The following is a 22,449-nucleotide window of genomic DNA, read 5'->3' as shown; positions in this document are numbered from 1 at the left end:
CATATAATGGGATATCATTCAAGTATCAATCAGATATTCTGCTGACTTACAACAATTTATAATGAAGGTTATTCATGTAAAATTCTTTGTTTTCCTGCATGTAACACATATTATCACATAATTTAGTTTCACTAAGAATTAGGAAATGTAAGCCCTATAGCTGAACTGTCCAACAGGTAGCCACTAGCCACATTTAGTTACTTAAATTTAATTTAATTTCAAATTCAGTTCTTCAGCCACAATGCACAATTCAAGCACTCAATAGTTACATGTGGCTAGTAGCTACTACAGTGAACAGCACAGATACAGAAGAGCTTCTTCATCACAGAAAGTTCTATTAGACAGTGTTACCGTAGAGGATTATGTCAGATGGAGGAAAGAAACCCTTAAGGATTCTGGCAGGAAGAAGAAAGTGTTCTATCAGATCATAATGCAGAGTCTGGGAAACAAGCATCCTTGGAGAACACTTCATTCATAGGTAAAAATAGCTTGGGAAAGGGGAAAGGTAGGCTGTCTCACTGCTAAAGGAAACTGACACTTATCAAGGGCCTATTATGTGTCAGGCACTGTGACAGGCTGGTACTTTTATTCGCCACAATACCCTTAGGAAACATTGTTATTATGACACCTCAATATAACATCATTTGTAAGCATATTTTATCCATTTCACAGATAAGAAAGCTGAAGTCCAAGGTTAGTCTGCAGAAAAGGTTAGACTGAATCCCAGTTATGCCAACTCCCAACCTATATTTTCTTCACTTTCTCTGCTGCAATCCTACAACTCCTTGTGAGAAAGGCACCAGATAAAACTGCCCATCACTGGCCTACATCAAGCTCTGAAAAATACAAGAGTTCTGGTGATGAGACTGCATAGATGCTTGGCCAGATTTCCTATCCATTAAATGCCAGGTCCTGATATGCCAGGTCTGGCCCCAGAGGCAAACCCAAAGCGTTCATTTATTTTATTTTCCACATCTAAGAAAATGTCTAGAGCAATACAAATATTTCTCTACCAAGGACTAGGACTTCAAATGTAACAGCACAACTTGGAGAACAGAAACCTTCAGAGGTCATAATTGGAGGGAGGGGATAAACATAAGCCAGCTGTTTCTTTTTTTAAAATCTTTTTGCAAAAAGAACCAAACTACAATAGGAAAACATGCATAGTTTCAATGCCTGCCCCAGGTAACATACTCCTTGATGCCAAACACTGTTTTTTTAAGAAGCTTATTATTTGTTTAAGCTAAATCCAATTAATTCGAACATTATGTGAACTAAAATCACATATCAACATACTGCAAAATGTTTTTGTTCCACAAACACTTTAAAAGACCAATTCCCTGGTTTTCCTCATAATGCAAAAACTATTCAGCCATAGTGTGTAACCAACGCTTGCTATTTCTTGTGAAATCCAAAAGTAAAATAAGGACAGGAACATAAGTAACTTTAAACCACAATTACACAAACTTCAATGACCAAAGACATGAAGTTAGTAACACAAGCCAGATCTACATTATACCAAGTCACTTGTTTTAATTCTGGGTGTACGTTCTGTTCTTTCAGTTTCTAATTACCTTGGGATTTTCAAATATCAGAATAAAAATAGTTGACATATTTCTAAAGCCAAGAGTGTTCTGCATATAAAATAACTTAGGACTACTTTCTTTTACCTTTGAAGAAAACTGTATTCTAAGCTAAAGCTCTCTTCAGATTATAAAATGCAAAAAGAATAGAACATCCTTATTAATCTAAAGAAACCCTGCAAAAGCCAAAAATTAATTGTACCAGGAAGATGATGTGGCTGACATAATACTAATTAGAACTTGATATCCCTGACTTGAGGGACTCAAAAAGAGCCCGGGTTGGCCACACATAAAGATCATCTAAATAAAAGCAGTTCCAAGAAACATACACATCCTATAGCAGTTTCTTGGTTGTATTAAACTAAAAATGTTTACCATCTAAAATCTTGTTATTTGTCTCATTTCAATTCTGATAACTTTATTTTACAAAGAAAAAATATATAGGTTCTAGATTACTAGATTATTAGTTTTCTTTTCCCAAGCAATTACCTTCAAATAGCTCATCTAAATAACTACTGATTTTTTTTTTTTTTTGCATCGTTTTGCCAACTAAAAATTGGCACCTGTCATCTGCCTCTACAAGGATTAAATCACAAGCTGCTGCAGCCGCTGACCTTCAATACACACTGAAAGGAGTTCAGGGTGGAGATCAGGAATGAGGCCTTCTGTGCTCTGGGGAAAAACTGGCAGAACAGGCCTTTAGATAGATATTTTCAGGAGAAGATTTTATGAGCCCACTACTTGCATCTCCTCATATCTAGAAAAGCACTAAAATCATTCATGGTGACGTCTGCTCCTGGTGACTAGCAGTAACCTTCACGAGACTAGCAGCAACATTCTGCAGAAAAACGTGTGCTTGATTACATGTACTCCTCCTTCACCAAAATCACATATATAACTGACCTTCCCCCCCTCTACCTCTTTGGAGGAGTTTCTCAGAGCTATCTGAGATGTTGTCTTCCAGGCTACAGCCCTCATTTTGCCCCAGATAAAACTGCACTTACAACGCTCACCTTGTGCATTATATTTAGTCAACAGTTTATAGAACCAATTGTTACTAAACATCCACGAGAAGTTATGTATTTACTATGGGACTTTAGAATCATCAATCATAGGAAACATCATCCAGCATCAAATTATTTTGTAAAAAAACTAAGATCAAAGCATGAAAGGACATATGATTGGAAAGGCAGTCACTGATGAATAATTTAATAAAGGAGAAATGAGAAATCTATTCACTAATTCTAACTAGTCAAGACTAACTCTAACCCTTGATTTAATTCCTTCTGGCCAAAGCAAACAGCCGTAGATGAAAAAACCATTTGGGCCTTCAACTTTGAGTCTTAATCACAACAAACTAAAAATATCCCAGGACAAAGATGTTTTCCCTTAAAAAATGTATTTTCTGTATACCACTCAACTTTTGTTATCAACTGTATTGTTTTCATTATGCAAGCCTCTATATGTCTTGTTTTGTATTATGAGCATGAATCCATGCTTCTCCATGAACCTCTTAGGGTTTAGGTCTCTATCTGGCTTAGGTTTGAGAGGAAGATCTCTTAAATACAGACTTCGGCCAGGGATTCTTAAATGGGAAATAGCGTCACCTCCACAGAGTGTATCTGGAAATGTAGGAAGGTGTATTTTGTTTTGTTTTTTAAATTGTCACTGGGGGAATTCCACTGGCATGTATGGCCCAAAAGTTGCTAAAGGAACTGCAATATACAGGGCAGTTTTTCATAACTGGTTATTCCATCCAAAATGCCAATACCAACTCCACAGGGAAATAAGCCGAACTGGCTCCTACATTCATGGATACAAGACAGCAAACTCTTCCTAACAGTGTACTCCATGCTGTTCCACAACACTGGTTCAACTACATGCTGCTCAGCAGTGTCACTTCAACCACACTCTCCCCTTCTCTATTTCTCCAAGGTAGCTACTGCAGAAGCCTGAGCCAAGGTTATGTATTTCCTTACTCACTCAATTCTGTGAGGTATAAGGAAAAAAATTTTAATTGTATTTAGGAAGGAAGAATACCAGAGTAAAAGCGGCCAGCTAACCGAAGTTTTTGTATCCAAAAGCAATGCTCTGGATTTATGCTGCATCTCAAGAACCCATCTTCAAGAACTAGTGTGGGGCGCTTCCCTGGTGGCGCAGTGGTTGAGAATCCGCCTGCCGATGAAGGGGACACGGGTTCGTGCCCCAGTCCGGGAAGATCCCACATGCCGCGGAGCGGCTGGGCCCGTGAGCCATGGCCGCTGAGCCTGCGCGTCCAGAGCCTGTGCTCCGCAACAGGAGAGGCCACAACAGTGAGAGGCTGGCGTACCGCAAAAAAAAAAAAACTAGTGTGGGTTTCTTGCTAACAGATAAATAATAAATATATATACATATATAGTTCTACTCTTTTAATGGTTGAAACATGCTGTAATTTCACAAGCATCATCCTACAAATTAATGAAGGATAATCTGCCAATACTTTTCTTTGAGACACAGTACACGTGAAAAATGATTTCAGCATAGAAATTAACCTTTTCTCAGTAAGATTTCTGACAGTTTTCCTTGGTTGTTGGAATTAAATAAAGACAAAATGTATCACAAACCTTTAGGCTCAGAAGAAAATTTTTAAAAATAGATTTTCCCGGGCTTCCCTGGTGGCGCAGTGGTTGAGAATCTGCCTGCCAATGCAGGGGACATGGGTTCGAGCCCTGGTCTGGGAGGATCCCACATGCCGCAGAGCAACTAGGCCTGTGAGCCACAACTACTGAGTCTGCGTGTCTGGAGCCTGTGCTCCGCAACAAGAGAGGCCGCGATAGTGAGAGGCCCGCGCACCGTGATGAAGAGTGGCCCCTGCTTGCCGCGACTAGAGAAAGTACTCGCACAGAAACGAAGACCCAACACAGCCAAAAATAAATAAATTTTAAAAAAAAGGCACACCTGGTATTCTTAAAAAAAAAAAAAAAAAAAAGATTTTCCCAAAGATGACAATATATAAAGGCTTAAACACAACTTCCCTATCTGAGGACCACTGCAACTGAACCCAAGTAATAGAAACAGCCTTATATGAAGGAGCTCAGAAAACTTTTTACTGAATCACTAGTTTCTTTTTACTCTGCTTCTTGAACAGACATCTTCCAACTTTCTGTCAGGAGTAACTGGCTTTACCCCTGACTGAAATGTAAACCCTGCCTTTTTTATGGCCCTTGACTAGATCTGTTACCAAAAAAATGTATAATCAATCTTTTTACCTAAGAGATTATCTATTTTTTTAATTATTAGTAATCTTATCCCCTAGATTCGTAGTATATGTCACCCTGCTAATCATTTTATTTGTATTATCTCATTTACTCTTCACATTAGTCCTGAGATGGTATTGATACTGTCCCCATTTTACAGATGAGAAAACTGAGGCTGAGAGCAGTAAGTAGATTGCCCAAGAACACCCAGTTAATAAGGAAGAGTTAAATCTAGGTCTAGCTGACATCAAAGTCCAAGCTCTTAAAGTATTTTAACTATGCTATCTCTATCGAGTAAAAGATACCCCTGAGTTTTCTTTATCAAATCCAAAGAATTGCCATCCTCTTCATACAACCACCTCTGAGTTCTCCTGCAAAATGCCTTTAACACCTCAGAATCTGCTTGGCTTTTACATCGTCCAAATTGGAAAGACTGTATTTTGAGAAGTAGAGCTTTGTATTAAATCACTGCTAGATAATGAAAGGTTTCAATTAAACAATAACCATTTACTCAGTAATAAGAATTCTAAATATCATACCACAGGTAAACGCTGGTAATATTCCTCTCATTTTATCAAACCATACCAAGTTGCATGACGATATTAAAAATAGCCAACCCTTCCTGGCTGCCTATTTTATGGTAGCTGACTTATATATATTATCTGTGATGGAAAGGGTATTTACCCCATTTTACATATGAGGAAACTGAGGCTCAGAAAAAGAACTGCTTAACTCAGCTGGTAGGTTACACAGTAGACTGGTAATATAAACCCAGATCTATCAGATTTAGAATTTAGTAGGCTCTTTCTACTACAGAATGAGAAAATGTTTCAGAACACTTTGGGGAAAAAACTCTGCAAGTCTTTTTCTTTCTCCCAAACCATCCCTTCTAGTATATTCCTGCTAAATAAACTAGTGTCTGCATATACATTTTTGAAATTTTAATTTATACAATTACTTCATTTAAAAGAACAAATAGGCTAAAAATATTAAAACTAAATAAGGTATCTATTTTCTATATATCTTAAGAATAAAAATAATTCTATGCAGCAAATGAATGTATATTATAGTTAATGAATCTGTTATTAGGTCTAAGTTAGTAACTGAGATTAAGTGGTTTTAGAAATACTAATGCTATTTTATACACATCAATACAAGTTACATCAGGATGTTAACAGAAAACCCTTAGAATGTTGCCTATTCCATTCAGTTAAATTTAAACTTAATACAGGTATCCACAAAATCTGTAATGGCTTAATATATCTAAACATTTTCAAGGTCCTCTAAATTCAGAGCAATTATTTTTTGGAAAGTAAAAAAACTCTATTATTTTTAAACTGTGTAATAAACAGAAGGAAATTGGTTTGTTAATAACAAAATGCTGTGAAATACAAAAAGAACTGCATTACCTCAGACCGAAGCTACTCCGGAAAAGACTGGTTTGAGTGGGTCCATGGAATGGCAGCATTCTAAGAGTCAGAAACTACTAAAGCCCCCACCTATTAGTTAAGGGTAATAGTGAAGGGGCAAGGGTACAGTACCTGATGATGGGCAGGTCGAGGCCCCGCTGCAAACTGAGAAAAGGAGGGAAAACAAACACAAAAGGAAAGGCACAAAGAGTCAGAAACACCACAACAAAAACCAAAATGTCACACATTATGCCAAAAGAAATAAAACCCACAAGAAAAAAAAAACACAAACAGTCAAAGCTTTGCTGCAGGACAGTGACAGACAGGTACTGAGAGTCAAGAGGTTAACACCTCTACCAGAAATAGTTTGCCATTTATCAGCTGGGAGAGAAACAGCTAAGCTGTTAGGCACATAAAGGTGCTTCTCTGATAGGAATTTTTTTAAACCCTAAAATAAAACAAAAGAAAGTTTGAAACACTAAGTGGTTATATTAAGACAAACATATGAAAAGTCAACTATGCTTATGCAACTGATATAACTAGAGGGAATGAGAAATGCTTTTACATTACAAGAAATAGCCAGGAGGTAATTATAATGTCCAGCAGGAAATAAAGAATGTAATAGGATGGATTTCAAATTTACTTAAGTTAAATGGATATCTCACACGTGAAATGGAAATTTCAGTATCTTCCTTTGTTTCTTGGAGTTAAAGATTAAAATTTATCTATTATAAATATATAAGCATATATAAATATATATAAAATATATTTATGATATATAAATATATGTAAATATATAAATAATTATATATATTTAAATTCAATTAACTCGTAATGTTTAATACCAGGCATATGAAAGCGAACAGTAGTAAAGAACATCATTCTGTAACATTAGTAATCAAAGCGGTACTATTATAAGCTCAAGAAGAAAAAAAGAGTAAAAGAAGTCAAATCTCTCAATTACTATTTATACACAACAGCACAAGACTGTATACATGTACCTACTGTTATCTGATATTGAGAATAAAAGCCAAAGAAAACCTAACTTCTTAGCTAAATCATAGAGTACTTGAAAGCGGGTAATACATATTCCAACTCTTACTTTCACTAACTTAGAATGGAAGAAAAAGCTTTTTCACCCATCAAATTTTAAATACAAAATCTCTAAGATCAAATAATTCTTCATCAGAGCAAAACTGGGCTTCCAAAGTGATTTTACTAAAAAGAACAGAGGAATTATTCGGGCCCATAGAGTCATGTACTGGCTACCTACACATTAACTACTGAAACGTTAACCACCCTCTTTAACAGTTAACAGAAAATATTTAGTGAGCAGTTTTGAATGCAAACCTTACAAGGATTTTACTTAAAACATTTAAAAAGCTAAAATACATATTTTCCTTCCGTTGTTTGAGCCTTCCTTCCGTTAGCTCGTTATAATGGGTTATCCAGACTGAAGATGAACTAAGAAACAAACCCTCATACTCAGAATTTAAGTTACCCACAATAGCATATGCAAGAGATTTGGAATTATTTCCTCCACTGCCATTACTTAATATAAAAAATTTTCAAGAAATTGCAGTGGGTCACAAGCCACAATGTAGGAGATGACTGAAGACAGCTCTATCAAGAATTTACCTTAGAAGCTAAAATGTATACCTATTATTTAAGTAATGAAAAGTACCTTGACATATTTTGAAGTTATTCAATACAACTTAATGAGCTCTCCATGACCTGTACGATTACAGTGTGTTAGCTAGCCATTAGATCTGCTAACAACCACTGTAAAATAGTTTTTCAGAATGATGTTAATGGCAGCTACTGTTCTTGCAGAACATTTTCTCTTCCAAGAAACTGATGTCTTATATTTTCAGTTTTCCAACTATGAAAAGAACACAGATCAAACCTCTACTATGGACATCAAGCTTCAAGAATAGGTTAACACCACCCAGGTGGTATTAAAGTGGGGGGGTAGAAGTGAGATGTTTCTTCATGACACTTTTGAAGGAAATGGGAGAGAAGGGCCACGTTAAAAAATTAACCTTAGTACAGTAGTACCTGTCTTATCACTGTTCCACAGAAAGGCCCCATTTCTAAGGCTCTAAAATAAAAGTTGAAACTTTATATATTTGGAATGTTCCAGTCAAAAGAGAATTTTCTATGAGCAAGAGGAGTACCTTATAAAATTACACATATATTAAAAAAAAAAAGTTAGTGGGAAAGTACCCTAGTCTATTTTGCACTAGTCACCATTGGCTATTGAGTTTTTCATTTGTAATGACAATAGTCTTAATCCTATGGGTAACTGTAAGCAACAGAACAAACTGTAGTCGCTGCTGGCTCATATTAAAAATAGAAACTTTTGTTTCTTTTTCTTTTTTTTTTCTTTTTAAAGAGGGGTCTTTAAGATGGTGAGGACTGTAGATATTAAGGAAAGCAATCTTCTGTGAACTTGGATCCAACGTTAATGCCACCCACTCACCCACCCACCCACTCACTCTTCCGTGCACAGTTGGTCACTGAGCATGGCCAACATATATTGATATAACTTTGGCACTTAGCACCACAGAATATAAAAATAACCAATGGTTACAGGTTACTGCAAAAGCCAAACTGTCCCCCTCTCCCGATTAAGCATTCAATAGTTTCACTATTTTGGAAGCTATTTAAAAAAAAATTACAGTTTAAAGAGTTCCAATACAACCAGAAAATGGAACATATAGGTAGCTTATCACTATTTTTTTTACTTTTAAACAAGACTTTCAACAATATAAATTTAACTAAGATACTAAGTATCAAGTAGAAATACAGGCACAAAGATCACCTCAAGGAGGGAGGGGGGTCACTTGAAGCCAGTTGGATTGCAAAGGCAGCTGTCCAGGGAAGAACAGAGAAGCCTAAACTGTGCAATTGCCAATGGCCCATTAATGCAGAAATAGAACGGAGTAAGCTTTAGCTGCTCTACAAAGCCATGGAGAGAGTCCCTTCCTTAGTGCAACAGCTTACCTCTCCTCACCAGTTGGGATAGCTGTGGGATGGATGAGACTAGACTATGGCAACTTGGGATGTCAGAAGAAATGCAACCCTGCCAAATTCCAAACCCAACTTCACCCTCCCAGCACCAACACAAATGAAGCAAAGAAAACTGGACCCAAAACAACAAGCAAGAGTAGTGTGGGGTCTGCTAGTCTTGCACTTGTTTTGGGATATGTAATGGAATGTTATGTGTGTGGTTTTTAGTAATGGGGGTGGTAATGGTCACTAGCAGAGCAGATGGTAAAAATTGCATAGAGGATAGTGTCTGAAGAGTTTATGACCACAGAAAAATGGCTGACAACTATAGACAGTTTTCCCCTTGATATTCAATTATAAAATGGAAAGAGGGAAAAAGCAGCCTTGAAATTTATCTTTTAAAATCAAATTCATCTGAAAGGGATATCCCTCTTCAAGTTTAAAATAAAGAAGAATCTAAACCCCAAATTACTCCTGTCTAATTCCCAATAGAGAAGACCCACCCAATTTGTTATTCTTTTCCCCACTATGCCTGGCAAAAACTGCCATGCTAGGTTAGACTTTCAGAGAGGAAGCAATCAGTGCATTTGTGTTCATCAGCCAATAAATGGATGTGGTCAAAAATAATGAGTGCCAGAGGCACCACTGCCTGCAAGAAGTACAGTTTGTTATATTGCTTACAATGCAGTATTTTATCCAGCCTCTTCCAGCCAAGGACCTGTAAACGGGAGTCTGTTCCAAAACCTTCCTCCTCTTCCAGTTGTCTGTGCAATGTATTGGCACTGTTCTGCTGGGCTGTCAAAAAAACTGGTTTAGAGATGCAGCTCTTCAGTCAGGTTTTGCGCCAGTTCTAACCATGTAAATTTAATTTTCTTTTATTTTTCCCCAATAATTATAAAAGGGGTAAAGGGGTAAAAAGGGCCATAGAATCCTTTGCAATAAGAGCTTACCGCAACGTTCCATGTTTAATGATTAGAACTGGGGCCTATCTAAATTAATCTGGTGAGATCTCAGGCCCATTCCCAGTAGTCAAGTGTCCACATTCCCAAACCACTCTCAGAACAAAACTTGCATCAGACATCTTGTTGACCATTTCGGCAAAAAAACCCAAAAAACAAACAAAAAAACCCAGACAAGCAAACGGCCAACTAGGACCAAAGTCCCACCTCCTTAGAATGGTTCCACCCCCTGGGAAGAACCAGGATCTAAGAACAGTATTGGAGAAGAGGGCAATAGGGAAAAGGAAGGTAGGAGGAGGATAAGAAAGAGATTACATTTTGGTGAAGTCTGTGATCTCCTAGTTCTTTGAGCAATTCTATCACATATTTCAATATTCCTAAATTCATGCATAAAACCAAATGAACAGGAGCTAATGCAATGAAATATTCCTGTACTGCAGGCGAAAAAGCAAAGGTGGAGAACCAAAAGAAGATCCCTGTATTCTGAGGAAAACACAGAGCTGAGATACAAGTAGGGGTGTGAGAGACAATGTGAGATGTTACAGAAGCACCTTCTAGCACAAACTAATCATGCAGGGCAGGAAACAACATTCTAAGGAATGGACAGCTGAAGCCACTGTACACTTTTGTGAAACAGAAGGATGAACCTTGAGTAAATTCTCAGTCTCTGAAATACTTATTGCAATCCATGTAAAAGATGAGCAAAGAGGATGACAGCATTTACACTTGTATGACAATTTATTTACCGTCTGAAGAAATAAATACACTATTGGTGTAAGTCATGCATATGTCCACACAGTCAAATAGTTAGAACTGATCTAGTAACAACGATTCAGAAGTCTTACTTCCCAAAACACTGGAATTTCAGAGTCCAATTAATGAAATTTAATTTACTTTCAAAATCATGCTTTACACTTCTCCTGAATTTTGAACAGTACAAATAACAAATCAAGAGCTGAGATGAAGTGAACTTGAATGCAACCAGAACTTGAATGACACAGAAAAGTAAAAGAAGATTAAAAGCTCCATTTCTTCTTGTTCTTAATAAATTCAAATTATTCCTATAGGAAAGGTCTGAAAATACAATGCTATCCAGTAATAATAATAATTTAAAAAATCATTTTGGTAAAAATTTTCCAAAATCGAGTAAAAATATTAGCCAAAAGAACCTAAGCTACTACAAACACAAACTTAGGTGGAGAATATTATCTAGAACAAGTTTCTGCTTACTTACCGGAGAACGGGTCTGAGGTTGTGAATTCATTGTCTGAGGAGCTTGAGGGTATACCAGCGTGGTTGGACCTGCATTCTGTCCAGAGGGATAAGGGGTCTGTCAAAGAATGGCAAGAACAATATCATAACGTGAGTAAATATGGCACAGTAACTCAAATTCAAAGTGTTTAAAAGTTTAGGAAAGTGTTTATTAATGTTGTTTACAGCTCTACTTTTAAAAACTTATCTTTATCACAATATCCAGCAATTCAGAATCAGTGCAGCTTTTTTAGAAGTTTTCTTAAATCTCCTGATGAGAAGCAATTTCATCACACTACTCAGAACGGTGAGCAATTTAAAACTTATGAATAATTTATTTCTGGAAGTTTCCATGTAGTATTTTCAGACTGTGGTTGACTGCCGTTAACTGAAACCTCGGAAAGTGAAATTGCAGATAAGGGGGGAATACTGTACTTTATACTGAAGCATAAACTTCTGGCTGTCAAGATAATACACACAGAATTGAGATGTACCCCTTATGAAAACACAGAGAAATCTCTTTCTACACTTCAAAAAGTTACATAAGAACTTAGCCCTCTCATAACTAGTGTATTACAGAAAGGAACAGCAGCCCATTTTTTTCACAGAAGACGCTGAAAACATGCATGCTGGCCATATTTGATCTTATTCAAACTTTTTACCAATATCTTCAACACTAGAGCCATACAAGTAAACACACAAGTAACTGCAAAATAAGTATGTGAATTAACATTCAGGCTCAAGTTCTTTCATTCAGTAATACCACCCTTACTGTCCACACATAGCTGGTGCTCTATCAATACTGAAACTCTATCGTTGCTCTCAAAATGAATATTAATAAAACAAAGAATTTATTTTCCTTTAGCTTGGAATTACTCTTTTAAACAAACAAAAAATAATCAAGTACTTCTCATATTTAAATTGTATATATGAAAAGAGCTGATGCATACTCTGTACACAAGCAGTTTCACCTGAATGCAAAGCATAACATCTGATGACTGCCACACATGGTTGTGATTCCTCTCTCACAACGTATGCCATTATATATATGGCAATATATATGTATATTTTTGTATGTATATGTATATATGTATGTTTTTGTTGTTGTTGTTAATGGACTCGGGTCCTTTTTATTTTTTATTTTATTTTTTTAATTTTTGGCTGCCTTGGGTCTTCCTTACTGCGCGCGGGCTTTCTGTAGTTGCGGCGAGAAGAGGCTACTCTTCACTGCAGTGCGCGGGCTTCTCATTGCGGTGGCTTCTCTTGTTGCAGAGCACAGGCTCTAGGCGCATGGGCTTCAGTAGTTGCAGCACGCGGGCTCAGTAGTTGTGGCACGCTGGCCCTAGGGTACGTGGGCTTCAGTAGTTGTGGCTTGTGGGCTCTAGAGCACAGGCTCAGTAGTTGTGGCGCACGGGCTTAGCTGCTCTGCAGCATGAGGGAATCTTTCCGGATCAGGGATTGAATCCGTGTCCCCTGCATTGGCAGGCTGATTCTTAGCCACTGTGCCACCAGGGAAGTCTCCATTTTGCAATATGTTAATAGGTGCATTGATAAAGAAATTTTGCCAATACCTCGCTCAGCTTTCTTGCGGAGAATCTGTCCATTCTTTGTGAATGGTTTTAGAAATTTCAAGGAATGATTTTGACTTGTACCTGTTGTTGAGGCAGGGAGTACAACCGTGAAAGATGCCTCTATGCTTTTCCTCTCTTCTCTGCATTTAATGACATGATTAACCAAGTTTATTGATTAAATTATTCTCGAGTAACTTCTTCAATATACTATTACACTTTGTTGAAAAACACTGCAAAAGCCTGAATGGGAACATTCTATGAACATGTTTCATAACATCAAATGTATAGAGAAGCAGGGATAGTCATTTTGATAGTCATAATAGATTTTGTTCATACTTTCCTTTTCAAATACTTTCAAAGTTATCACAAAGATTTACTTCTCCAAGACTATATACATGAATGCTTTATATTTAAATGGCAATCCAGTTCACTGTACAAGTTTACAAGTTGATACATACTCTCATTTTCATCATTACTTTCAAATTTCAATGAACTCTCTTAAGTCACTGACTTTTTTTATTAACTGCAGGTAACAACAAAAACTAGCAAATGGTGGTAATTGACTCTCTGTTAACGGAATGCCAGTGAAGGAAGACAAGCCAATCAAAACACACTTTGTACTGCATACATAACCTTTAAGTCCATAATAACTACTTAAAAAACAGTGATTGTGACAATTAAAGATAGAAATCTGAGGGTGAATCCCATTACAACACAGAACACACTAACAGCAACTTAGGTCCAGATGCTGACGGTTTTCAAAATAAGGATGTGTGAAAAAATTGGTAGGATTTTCAATTTTCAAAATAGAAGGGAATTAAGCAAACAAAACTAATTATAGCATTTAGATAGCTCTTAATATGTTTCAGAAACCATTCTAAGCACTTCACATATGACAAGGAGATGAAAGGTTATTTCTTAAAACACTCACTTCCCCTTGAATAAATACTGCCGGAAAGACTAAATTCAATATTGTGCACATGTGTGCAGCACACATAAATCTGATGTAAAAATTATGCAGCCATAGCCTTTCAAAGAGCTATCGGGTGATACTTACCAAATTTTAAATAAGCTTATCCTTTTATTACACAATTCCATTTCAAGAAATTGACCCTAAAGATAAATTCATAATAGCAAAAAATAAAGCAGCACTCTGAATACAGAGTGCTTATAAATGTCTTATAAATGTCTCCATTTATAGGAGAGAGGTTAAAGTAAGCTATATTCAGTCAAAGAGAGAACGTAGTGTAATCTCTGAGCTAAGAAAGAATGAGGTAAATCTACATACACTGTCATGGAAAGGTATCTACAATATTAAGTGACATAAGCAAATCACAGAATTAGTAAGAATAAAAATCCTATTTGTGTAGTGCTTTTTGATATATGCTAATAGTATACTCAAAGATGTCTTGGGAAGACATATAGCAAACTTAAAATTGCTACTTCGCAGAAATAGAATTGAAAGGGGGATATAGGATACAACTTGTAGGTTTTATTTTATATACTCTGTATTAAGGGCACACCTCATTTTATTGTGCTGCGTGTTACTGTACTTCACAGATACTTTGATTTCTACAAATTGAAGGTTTGCAGGAACCCTGCATCAAGCGTGTCTTTTTTTTTAAGTATAGTTGATTTACAATGTTGTATTAGTTTCAGATGTACAGCAAACTGATTCAGTTATATGTATCTACATATATTCTTGTTCAGATTCTTTTCCAATATAAGGTTATTACAAGGTATTGAATATAGTTCCCTGTGCTATATAAGCATGATTATCAACTCTATTTTCCCAGTAACACTTGCTCACTTCATGTCTCTGTGTCACATTTTGGTAATTCTCGCAATATTTTTAACTTTTTCATTATTATTATTATATTTGCTATGGTGACCTGTGATCAGTGATCTTTAAGGTTACTATTATAATTGTTTTGGGGCACCATGAACTGCACCCATATAAGTCGGCGAACTTAATCCATAAATGTTGTGTGTATTCTGACTGCTCCACTGACAAGCTGTTCCCCATCTTTCTCACTCTCCTCGGGCCTCCCTATTCCCTGAGACACAACAGTATTGAAATTAGGCCAATTCATAACCCTGCGATGGCCTCCAAGTGTTCAAGTGAAAGGAAGAGTCCCATGTCTCTCACTTTAAATCAAAAACTAGAAATGATTAAGCTTAGTGAGGAAAGCATGTCGAAAGCTGAGATGGGCAGAAAGATAGGCCTCTTGTGCTAGACAGTTAGCCAAGTTGTGAATGCAAAGGAAAAGTTACTTCTTGAACGAAATTACAACTGCTATTTCAGTGGACACACGAATGATAAGAAGACAAAACAGCCTTATCGCTGATATGGAGAAAACTTTAGTGGTCTGGAGAGATCAAACCGGCAACAACATTCCTTTAAGCCAAAACCTAACCTAGAGCAAGGTCCTAACTCTCTTTGGTTCTGAAGGCTGAGAGAAGTGAAGAATTTGCAGGAGGAAAAGTTTAACGCTAGCAGAGGTGGTTGGTTCATGAGGTTTTAGGAAAGAGGCTTGTATTTGTATGTCTCCATGACATACAAATCCAAGGTGAAGCCACAAGTGCTGATGTTGAAGCTGCAGCAAGTTACCCATAATATCCAGCTAAGGTAAGGAATGAAGGTGGCTACACTAAACTACAGATTTTCAGTGTAGATGAAACAGCCTTCCATTTAAGAAGATGCCATCTAGGACTTTCACAGCTAGAGAGAAGTCAACGTCTGGCTTCAAAGCTTCAAAAGACTGGCTGACTCTCTTGTTAGGGGCTAATGCATCTGGTGACTTTTAGCTGAAGTCCGTGCTCATTTATCATTCCGAAAATCCTAGGGCCCTTAAGAATTCTGCTAAATCTAGTCTGCCTGCGTTCTATACGTGGAACAACAAAGCCTGGATGACAACACATCTGTTGACAGCATGGTTTACTGAATATTTTAAGCCCACTGTTGAGACCTACTGCTCAGAAAAAATGATGCCTTTCAAAATATTACAGCTTGTTGACAATGCACCTGGTCACCCAAGGGCTGCGAAGGAGATGTACGAGATTAATGATGCTTTCCTGCCTGCTCTCACAACATCCATTCTGCAGCCCATGAATCAAGGAGTAATTTCAACTTTCAGGTCTTATTATTTAATGAATACATTTCGTAAGACTATTTAGCTGCCATAGATAGTGATTCCTTTGATGGATCTGGGCAAAGTAAATTGAAAACCTTCTGGAAAGGATTCACCATTCTGGATGTCATGAAGAACATTCGTGATTCATGAGAAGAGCTCAACGTGTCAGCAGTAACAGGAGTTTGGAAGAAGTTGATTCCAAACCCCCGCAGGGTTCCAGACTTCAATGGAGGAGTCACTGTAGATGTGGTAGAAACAGTAAGAGAACTAGAATTAGAAGTGGAGCCTGAAGACGTGACTGAATCGCTGCAATCTCATAATAAAACTCTGTGACAGATGAGGAGTTGCTTCTTACGGATGAGCAAAGAAAGGGTTTCTTGAGATGGACTCTAATCCGGGTGAAGATCTGTGAAGACTACTGAAATGACAACAGAGGATTCGGAATATTACATAAATTTAGCTGATAAAGCAGTGGCAGGTTTTGAGAGGACTGACTTCAGTTTTGAAAGACGTTCTGCTGTGGGTAAAATGCTGTCAAACAGCCTTGCTTGCTACAGGGAAGTCGTTCATGAAAAGAAGAGTCAGTTGATGCGGCAGACTTCTATGTTATTTTATTTTAAGACATTGCCACGGGCACCCCAGCCCTCAGCAGCCACGACCCTGGTCAGTCAGCAGCATCAACATCGAGGAGAGACCCTCCAGCAGCAAAAAGATTATGACTTGCTGAAGGCTCAGATGATGGTTAGCATTTTTAACGATAAAGTACAGTTGACCCTCAAAAAACAGGGGTTTGATCTGTGTGGGTCCAGTTACATGCGTATACTTTTCAATAAATACTACAGTGCTTCATGATGTATGTACATCAAATCATTATGCTGTACACCCTACTGATACAGCACTGTTTGTCAATTACACCTCAGTAAAACTAGCGGAAATAAATAAATACTACAGTACTACACAATCTGTGGTTGGTTGAATCTGCAGACGTGGAACCAGGGATACAAAGTGCCAACTATGGGACTTAAACATCCATGGATTTTGGTATGTGTGGTGGGCCCTGGAACCAATCTCCCAAGTTGTTCAAGGGTCCACTGTGTTTTTTAATTAAGGTACATACATTGATTTTCTTAGACATAATGCTATCGCACACTTTATGCACTACAGTATAGTGTTAACATAACTCTTATATGCACTGGGAAACCAAAGAATTTGTGTGAATTGCATCACTGCTATATTCGCTTTATTGTAGTGTTCTGGAACCAAATCCACAATATTGCCGTGGTATGCCTATATGTATTTTTCCTTTTTCATAAGAATTAATTACTTTTATAATAAAAACTCATTGAAGATAAACTCTGTGATAGTTTCCCTTTCCTTCAACTTCCCTTCATGTGATAGAAAATAGTAAAGCAAACCAGAAAATCCAGTAGGAGGTCTGTATTTTGCGAACTTTTAAATATTTCTGGAAAACAACTGAAATATCGTCTCATAAATCACAATGGAAACTAAATCAACAATATTTATGGAAATGTAACACAAAGACACTATGCTGTGGGTTATGTGCCTAAATGAGGCCAATAATATATGTTTACTGGTGTTTTAAGCTTCAAGAAATCCACAATTTAATCAATAAAGAGATAGATAATAGATATACGTAGTATTTACTCAGCCATACAGTATAATCCTTTGTAGTCATTAAAAAAAGATACAGAGGAGCATTTAATGACATGGAAAGAATGATATTGAGAGAGAATGCTGAAATAAGCACATATATGTACAAAATGTTGGTAGTATCTCAAGTCACTAGAGAAATACCAAAATTACTTAATAAATTGTGTTGGGATGACTAGATAATCATCTAGGGGGAAGGAGGATATATACGCTCAACTTATGATACCAAAAAATTCCAGATTGATTAAAAATGTTGGAATGTAAAACATGACACTTTAAAGGTACCAGAGGCAAATCTATTTTTGTCATCTTAGAGCTGGGAATTACTTTTTTTTTTATAAATTAATTTTATTTATTTATTTTTGGCTGCGTTGGGTCTTTGTTGCTGCGCGCAGGCTTTCTCTAGTTGAAGCGAGCAGGGGCTACTCTTTGTTGAAGTGCGCGGGCTTCTCATTGCGGTGGCTTCTCTTGTTGCGGAGCACGGACAGGCTCTAGGCGTGCGGGCTTCAGTAGTTGTCGCTCGTGGGCTCTAGAGCGCAGGTTAAGTAGTTGTGGCGCACGGGCTTAGCTGGTCCACGGCATGTGGGATCTTCCCGGACCAGGGCTCGAACCCCTGTCCCCTGCATTGGCAGGCAGATTCTTAACCACTGCGCCACCAAGGAAGCCCTACTTTTAAAATCTAAATAAAAACAGTACCTATGGATACACCAAATATTTTTTTAAAATAGACTATTACTATAAATTTATAAAAGTTCTCAATTTTAATATTTTTCTCTATAACTATATTTGTATATACATGCGTAAATGTGTTCCTTCATTCTTACTAACTAGCTATTAGAGGATATAAATAGTGAGAAACTCTTCTATCAGATAAATGTTTGACATCTAAATCTGGCCAGAGAAGTAAAGATAATACCTTAAAGTCTAGACCAGCACTTTGACCATATTGGCATCCACAATGCTTCGAAGCACCTTCAACCTCTTACAATTGTCTTCCTGAGAGATACACAACCAGTGTAAATAAAAATTTCTGTGATGAACTTTTTCATCTTGCAAAACTGAAACTGTACAACCACTGGTCCAATTTAAATTTTATTTATACACATTTTAATCACTTAGAATTTAAATTTAAATAACCAGATATGGCTAGTTGCTACCATACTATACAGCACAGATGCAGAAAGCTGTTAATTCCAAAATTTTACTCTTCTCATGTCTACCTTTTATATCTTTACAAATGTAACTCTAATTTTACAGAAGTACAGTAACATCCCATAAGCAAGAGTCCACGATAAAACGCTGGAGAGAGAAGCAGAGACATATCACTGAACTGGACATGCAGTCTTAAGCATATTACAATTGTCCCTTGCTATCCCCTCTGGGGCTTGCTTCCAAGACCCTCATGGATACCAAAACCCACAGATGCTCAAGTCTCATATAAAACAGTTTTAGTACAGCAAGCCCTCCATATGCGCAGTTTCAGAACCCGCAGATACAGAGCGCCAAATGTACTTGTTTTCCTCAGCTAACTAAAGACTAAAACTTTATGGCACTGATTCTCAGAATGTGGACTGCAGAGCCCTAGTGATGAGAAGGCCTGGGAGAGAAAACAGTCTCACAATATTAATGCCAAGATGATGTTGTGCTGACATTTGCACTAATGACAGAAAAACAAGAAGGGTAAAACTACTGGTGCCTTAGTAAAAACCAAACCAATGGCAGTCCTTGTATTCTTCACTCCCACACTCTCACCATGCGCTCACAAAAAAAAAAAAAAGAGCGAGTACTTAAGTATGTCATTTATGTGACAGTAAAAATCATTAATTTTTATTCTGAGATAATTATAGAGTCACGTGGAGTTTAAAACATAATACAAAGAGTTTCCATATGCTCTTCATCTAGTTTTCCTTAATGGTAAAATCTTATGTAAGTATAGTACACTACCAAACCTTGAAAAATAACATTGATATGATCCAGCAAACTTATTCAGATTTCTCCAGTTCTACGTGCACACACATTTTCATGTATATTTAGTTCTGGGCAATTTTATCACATTTATAGGTTCCTGTCACCACTGCTACAGTCACAATACAGAAAAGGTTCTTCACGGAGATCCTTTGCACTACCCTATAAAAGCCATAGGCACCTTCTTTCCTTCCTCTTTTCTACCTTCACCTCTTATGCATCTAACCTTCAGGAACCACTAACCTATTCTCCATCTCTGTAATCTGATCATATAGAGATGTCATAAAAATGACATCACTAAGTAAGGAAGCTTTAGAACATGTCTTTATAATATACTGTGTGACCAAATGAGAGAAAACAACTGAAACACTTCTGCAGTATATTGGGGTTATTAGCAGGTTATATCAAGAAAAAGCATTTATAAGACTGTTTAAGTAACAAGCTGAACTAGGTGCTTTCTCCATGTAACACCATGTTACTTGAAAGAATAAATAAGAGACAAACTATGCTTATGCAGACCTTGGTACACGGCATTTTATTGAAAATGAACAAAGTGAACTTATCGAGGAAAATTGAAAGTATTTGTCACCAATGATAAAATTCAAGCTTTCAAATGAAAATTCAACTTTTAGAAAATGTGTAACTATCACCATGAGCTTGGCATATTCCCAACATGTAGACTTTCCAGAAAGAATGTGATTTTTTATACTCTATAATAAAACAGTACGTGAAAGATCCACATAACTCAGTCAAGCAATATTTTACAAATGACCCACGCACGATGATATACAGAGTATATAATTAATTCAAGTGCAAGACAGACCAATAGATTTTAATGTAACAGAGTACCAAAAGTTCACTAATATGGAGTCAGATTCCATACTGCAACTAACGTTTAAGAAACTACCACTTTTTCAGTTTGGTATAGTATCAAATAATAACCACAACTTTCTGAAGAGGCTGTATAAAATATGCCTCCCTTTCCCAGTTACATCCCTGGGTAAGACTGTATTTTCCTCATATACTTCAACTGAAATAACACTGTAACAGGTCGAGTGCAGAAGCAGATATAAGATTCCAGCTAACTTCTATTAAGCCAGATATTAAAAGATTTGCAAAGCTTTGAATAATACAATTCTTCTCATCAATTTTTTTATTTTTTCAAAAAAATGTATTATCAGGTTTACAAAAATAGGTTTAAATTTATTTTAAAACAATATTTTTAAATTCCTCAGTTTTAATTTCTAATACAGTAAATATTAACATATATAAGATAAAATATTGAGAACCCCAAATATTTTTATTGAAGAGTACAAAGAAGCCCTGAATCTAAAAGTTTTGAGAACACTGACCTAGATTAATACTAGAGCTGAAAGGGATCTTCCTTTACTTATTGCTATTAAAATATTAAACATTCACTTTGTTTCCCTATCCTTAAGTTTTTCCTCAAAACTTTCTATTCCTGATGGCTGAGCAACAGTTTGTTTTCACTCTCCCAAATTTCCACATTAATGTGGTTTACTGTGAACCTAAAATAATTTCCATCTGCACTGCTTCCAGGAACCTTCAATCTTTCAAAAACTGTCTTCCTGAGCTCTACATAACCACATTCAAAAGAACAGGAAATGTAGTGGTGTTTTTGCCTGTCCTTGCCCCAACCCCTACCTGGCATGGCACAATCTGGAGGAAGACACACAATTCCCAGTTCCTCCTTCAGAACAGAAAGAAAAAGGCTGAACTTGTTTGTAACATTCTGGCTTGTCTGGGGGCTGAGGGGTTGGTTTCTGTCTCACCTGACTCAGACCAATGATGGGAAGTGTGACATAGTTTGGATATAAGATTGGGTCCCTGAAAGGAGTGGCACCTGCTGAACTACATGCGAGCTTCAGGAAGGCTTCAGACCTGCAGGCACCTGGGGCAAGAGACTACAGGCAGGAGAACACAACAGAACATTTAAGGCCTTGAGAAGAAGTCAGGGTAAGACTGAGCAATAACAACATTTAAAAGGAGCCACATATACAGTAGAATTGGGGGGAAACCAAACACACAAGCCCGGGGAAGATGTATGCACAGAAAATGATGGCTGATGGTCTTCCCCTGCAAGAAGTCAGTTTTCAAATACTGGAAGGTATGGCTGTTTTCTCAACTGCTCAATTATCAACAGAAGATTACAAGGCATATAAATAAATAGGGAAACACGGCACATTCAAAGGAACACCATATATCTCTAGAAACCGACCTCAAAGAGACATAGCCTTTGGAGTTACCAGACAAAGACTTTAAAACAACTGTCTTGAATATGCTCAATAAACTACAGGAAAACACGGAAACCTAAAGGAAACTAGAAAAACAATATATAAAGAAAATGAGAATATCAACAAAGAAACAGAAATTGTAAAAACAAGCAAACAATTTCTGGAGTAGAAAAATATAATAACTGAATTTTAAAAATTTACTTGAAAGGTTCAACAGCAGATTCAAAGAGGCAGGAAAAAAAAATGGTGACCTTGAGGACAAAACCTTTGAATTTATCAAGTTCAAGAAGAAAATCAAAAAAATAATAATAAAAAAGTAAACAGGGCTTCCCTGGTGGTGCAGTGTTTGAGAGTCCGCCTGCTGATACAGGGGATACGGGTTCATGCCCTGGTCTGGGAGGAT

At 37.0% G+C, this 22,449-nt stretch overlaps 1 protein-coding gene across 7 annotated transcripts in view; it reads right to left on the bottom strand.

Moving 5' to 3' along the window:
* The window catches only part of EIF4G3 (eukaryotic translation initiation factor 4 gamma 3), a 370,577-nt gene that overhangs the window by 172,586 nt on the left and 175,542 nt on the right, over positions 1-22,449 (bottom strand). For 4 of the 7 annotated variants that reach the window (XM_060141188.1, XM_060141189.1, XM_060141184.1 and 1 more), the window contains 3 exons: positions 11,434-11,529; positions 9,922-10,035; positions 6,361-6,393 (listed from right to left, as the gene is read on the bottom strand). In XM_060141188.1, the coding sequence (XP_059997171.1) occupies positions 6,361-6,393; positions 9,922-10,035; positions 11,434-11,463 (177 nt within the window). In that variant the 5' untranslated portion in view covers positions 11,464-11,529. The remainder of the gene's footprint in view (positions 1-6,360; positions 6,394-9,921; positions 10,036-11,433; positions 11,530-22,449) is intronic. The other 3 variants (XM_060141186.1, XM_060141187.1, XM_060141185.1) reach the window with 2 other exon arrangements.

The sequence above is a fragment of the Lagenorhynchus albirostris genome, chromosome 2 (genome assembly GCF_949774975.1).
Source record: "Lagenorhynchus albirostris chromosome 2, mLagAlb1.1, whole genome shotgun sequence".
NCBI lineage: Eukaryota > Metazoa > Chordata > Mammalia > Artiodactyla > Delphinidae > Lagenorhynchus > Lagenorhynchus albirostris.
Note: the sequence above shows the minus strand (reverse complement) of the source record. Positions and strands in the feature narration are given on the sequence as shown.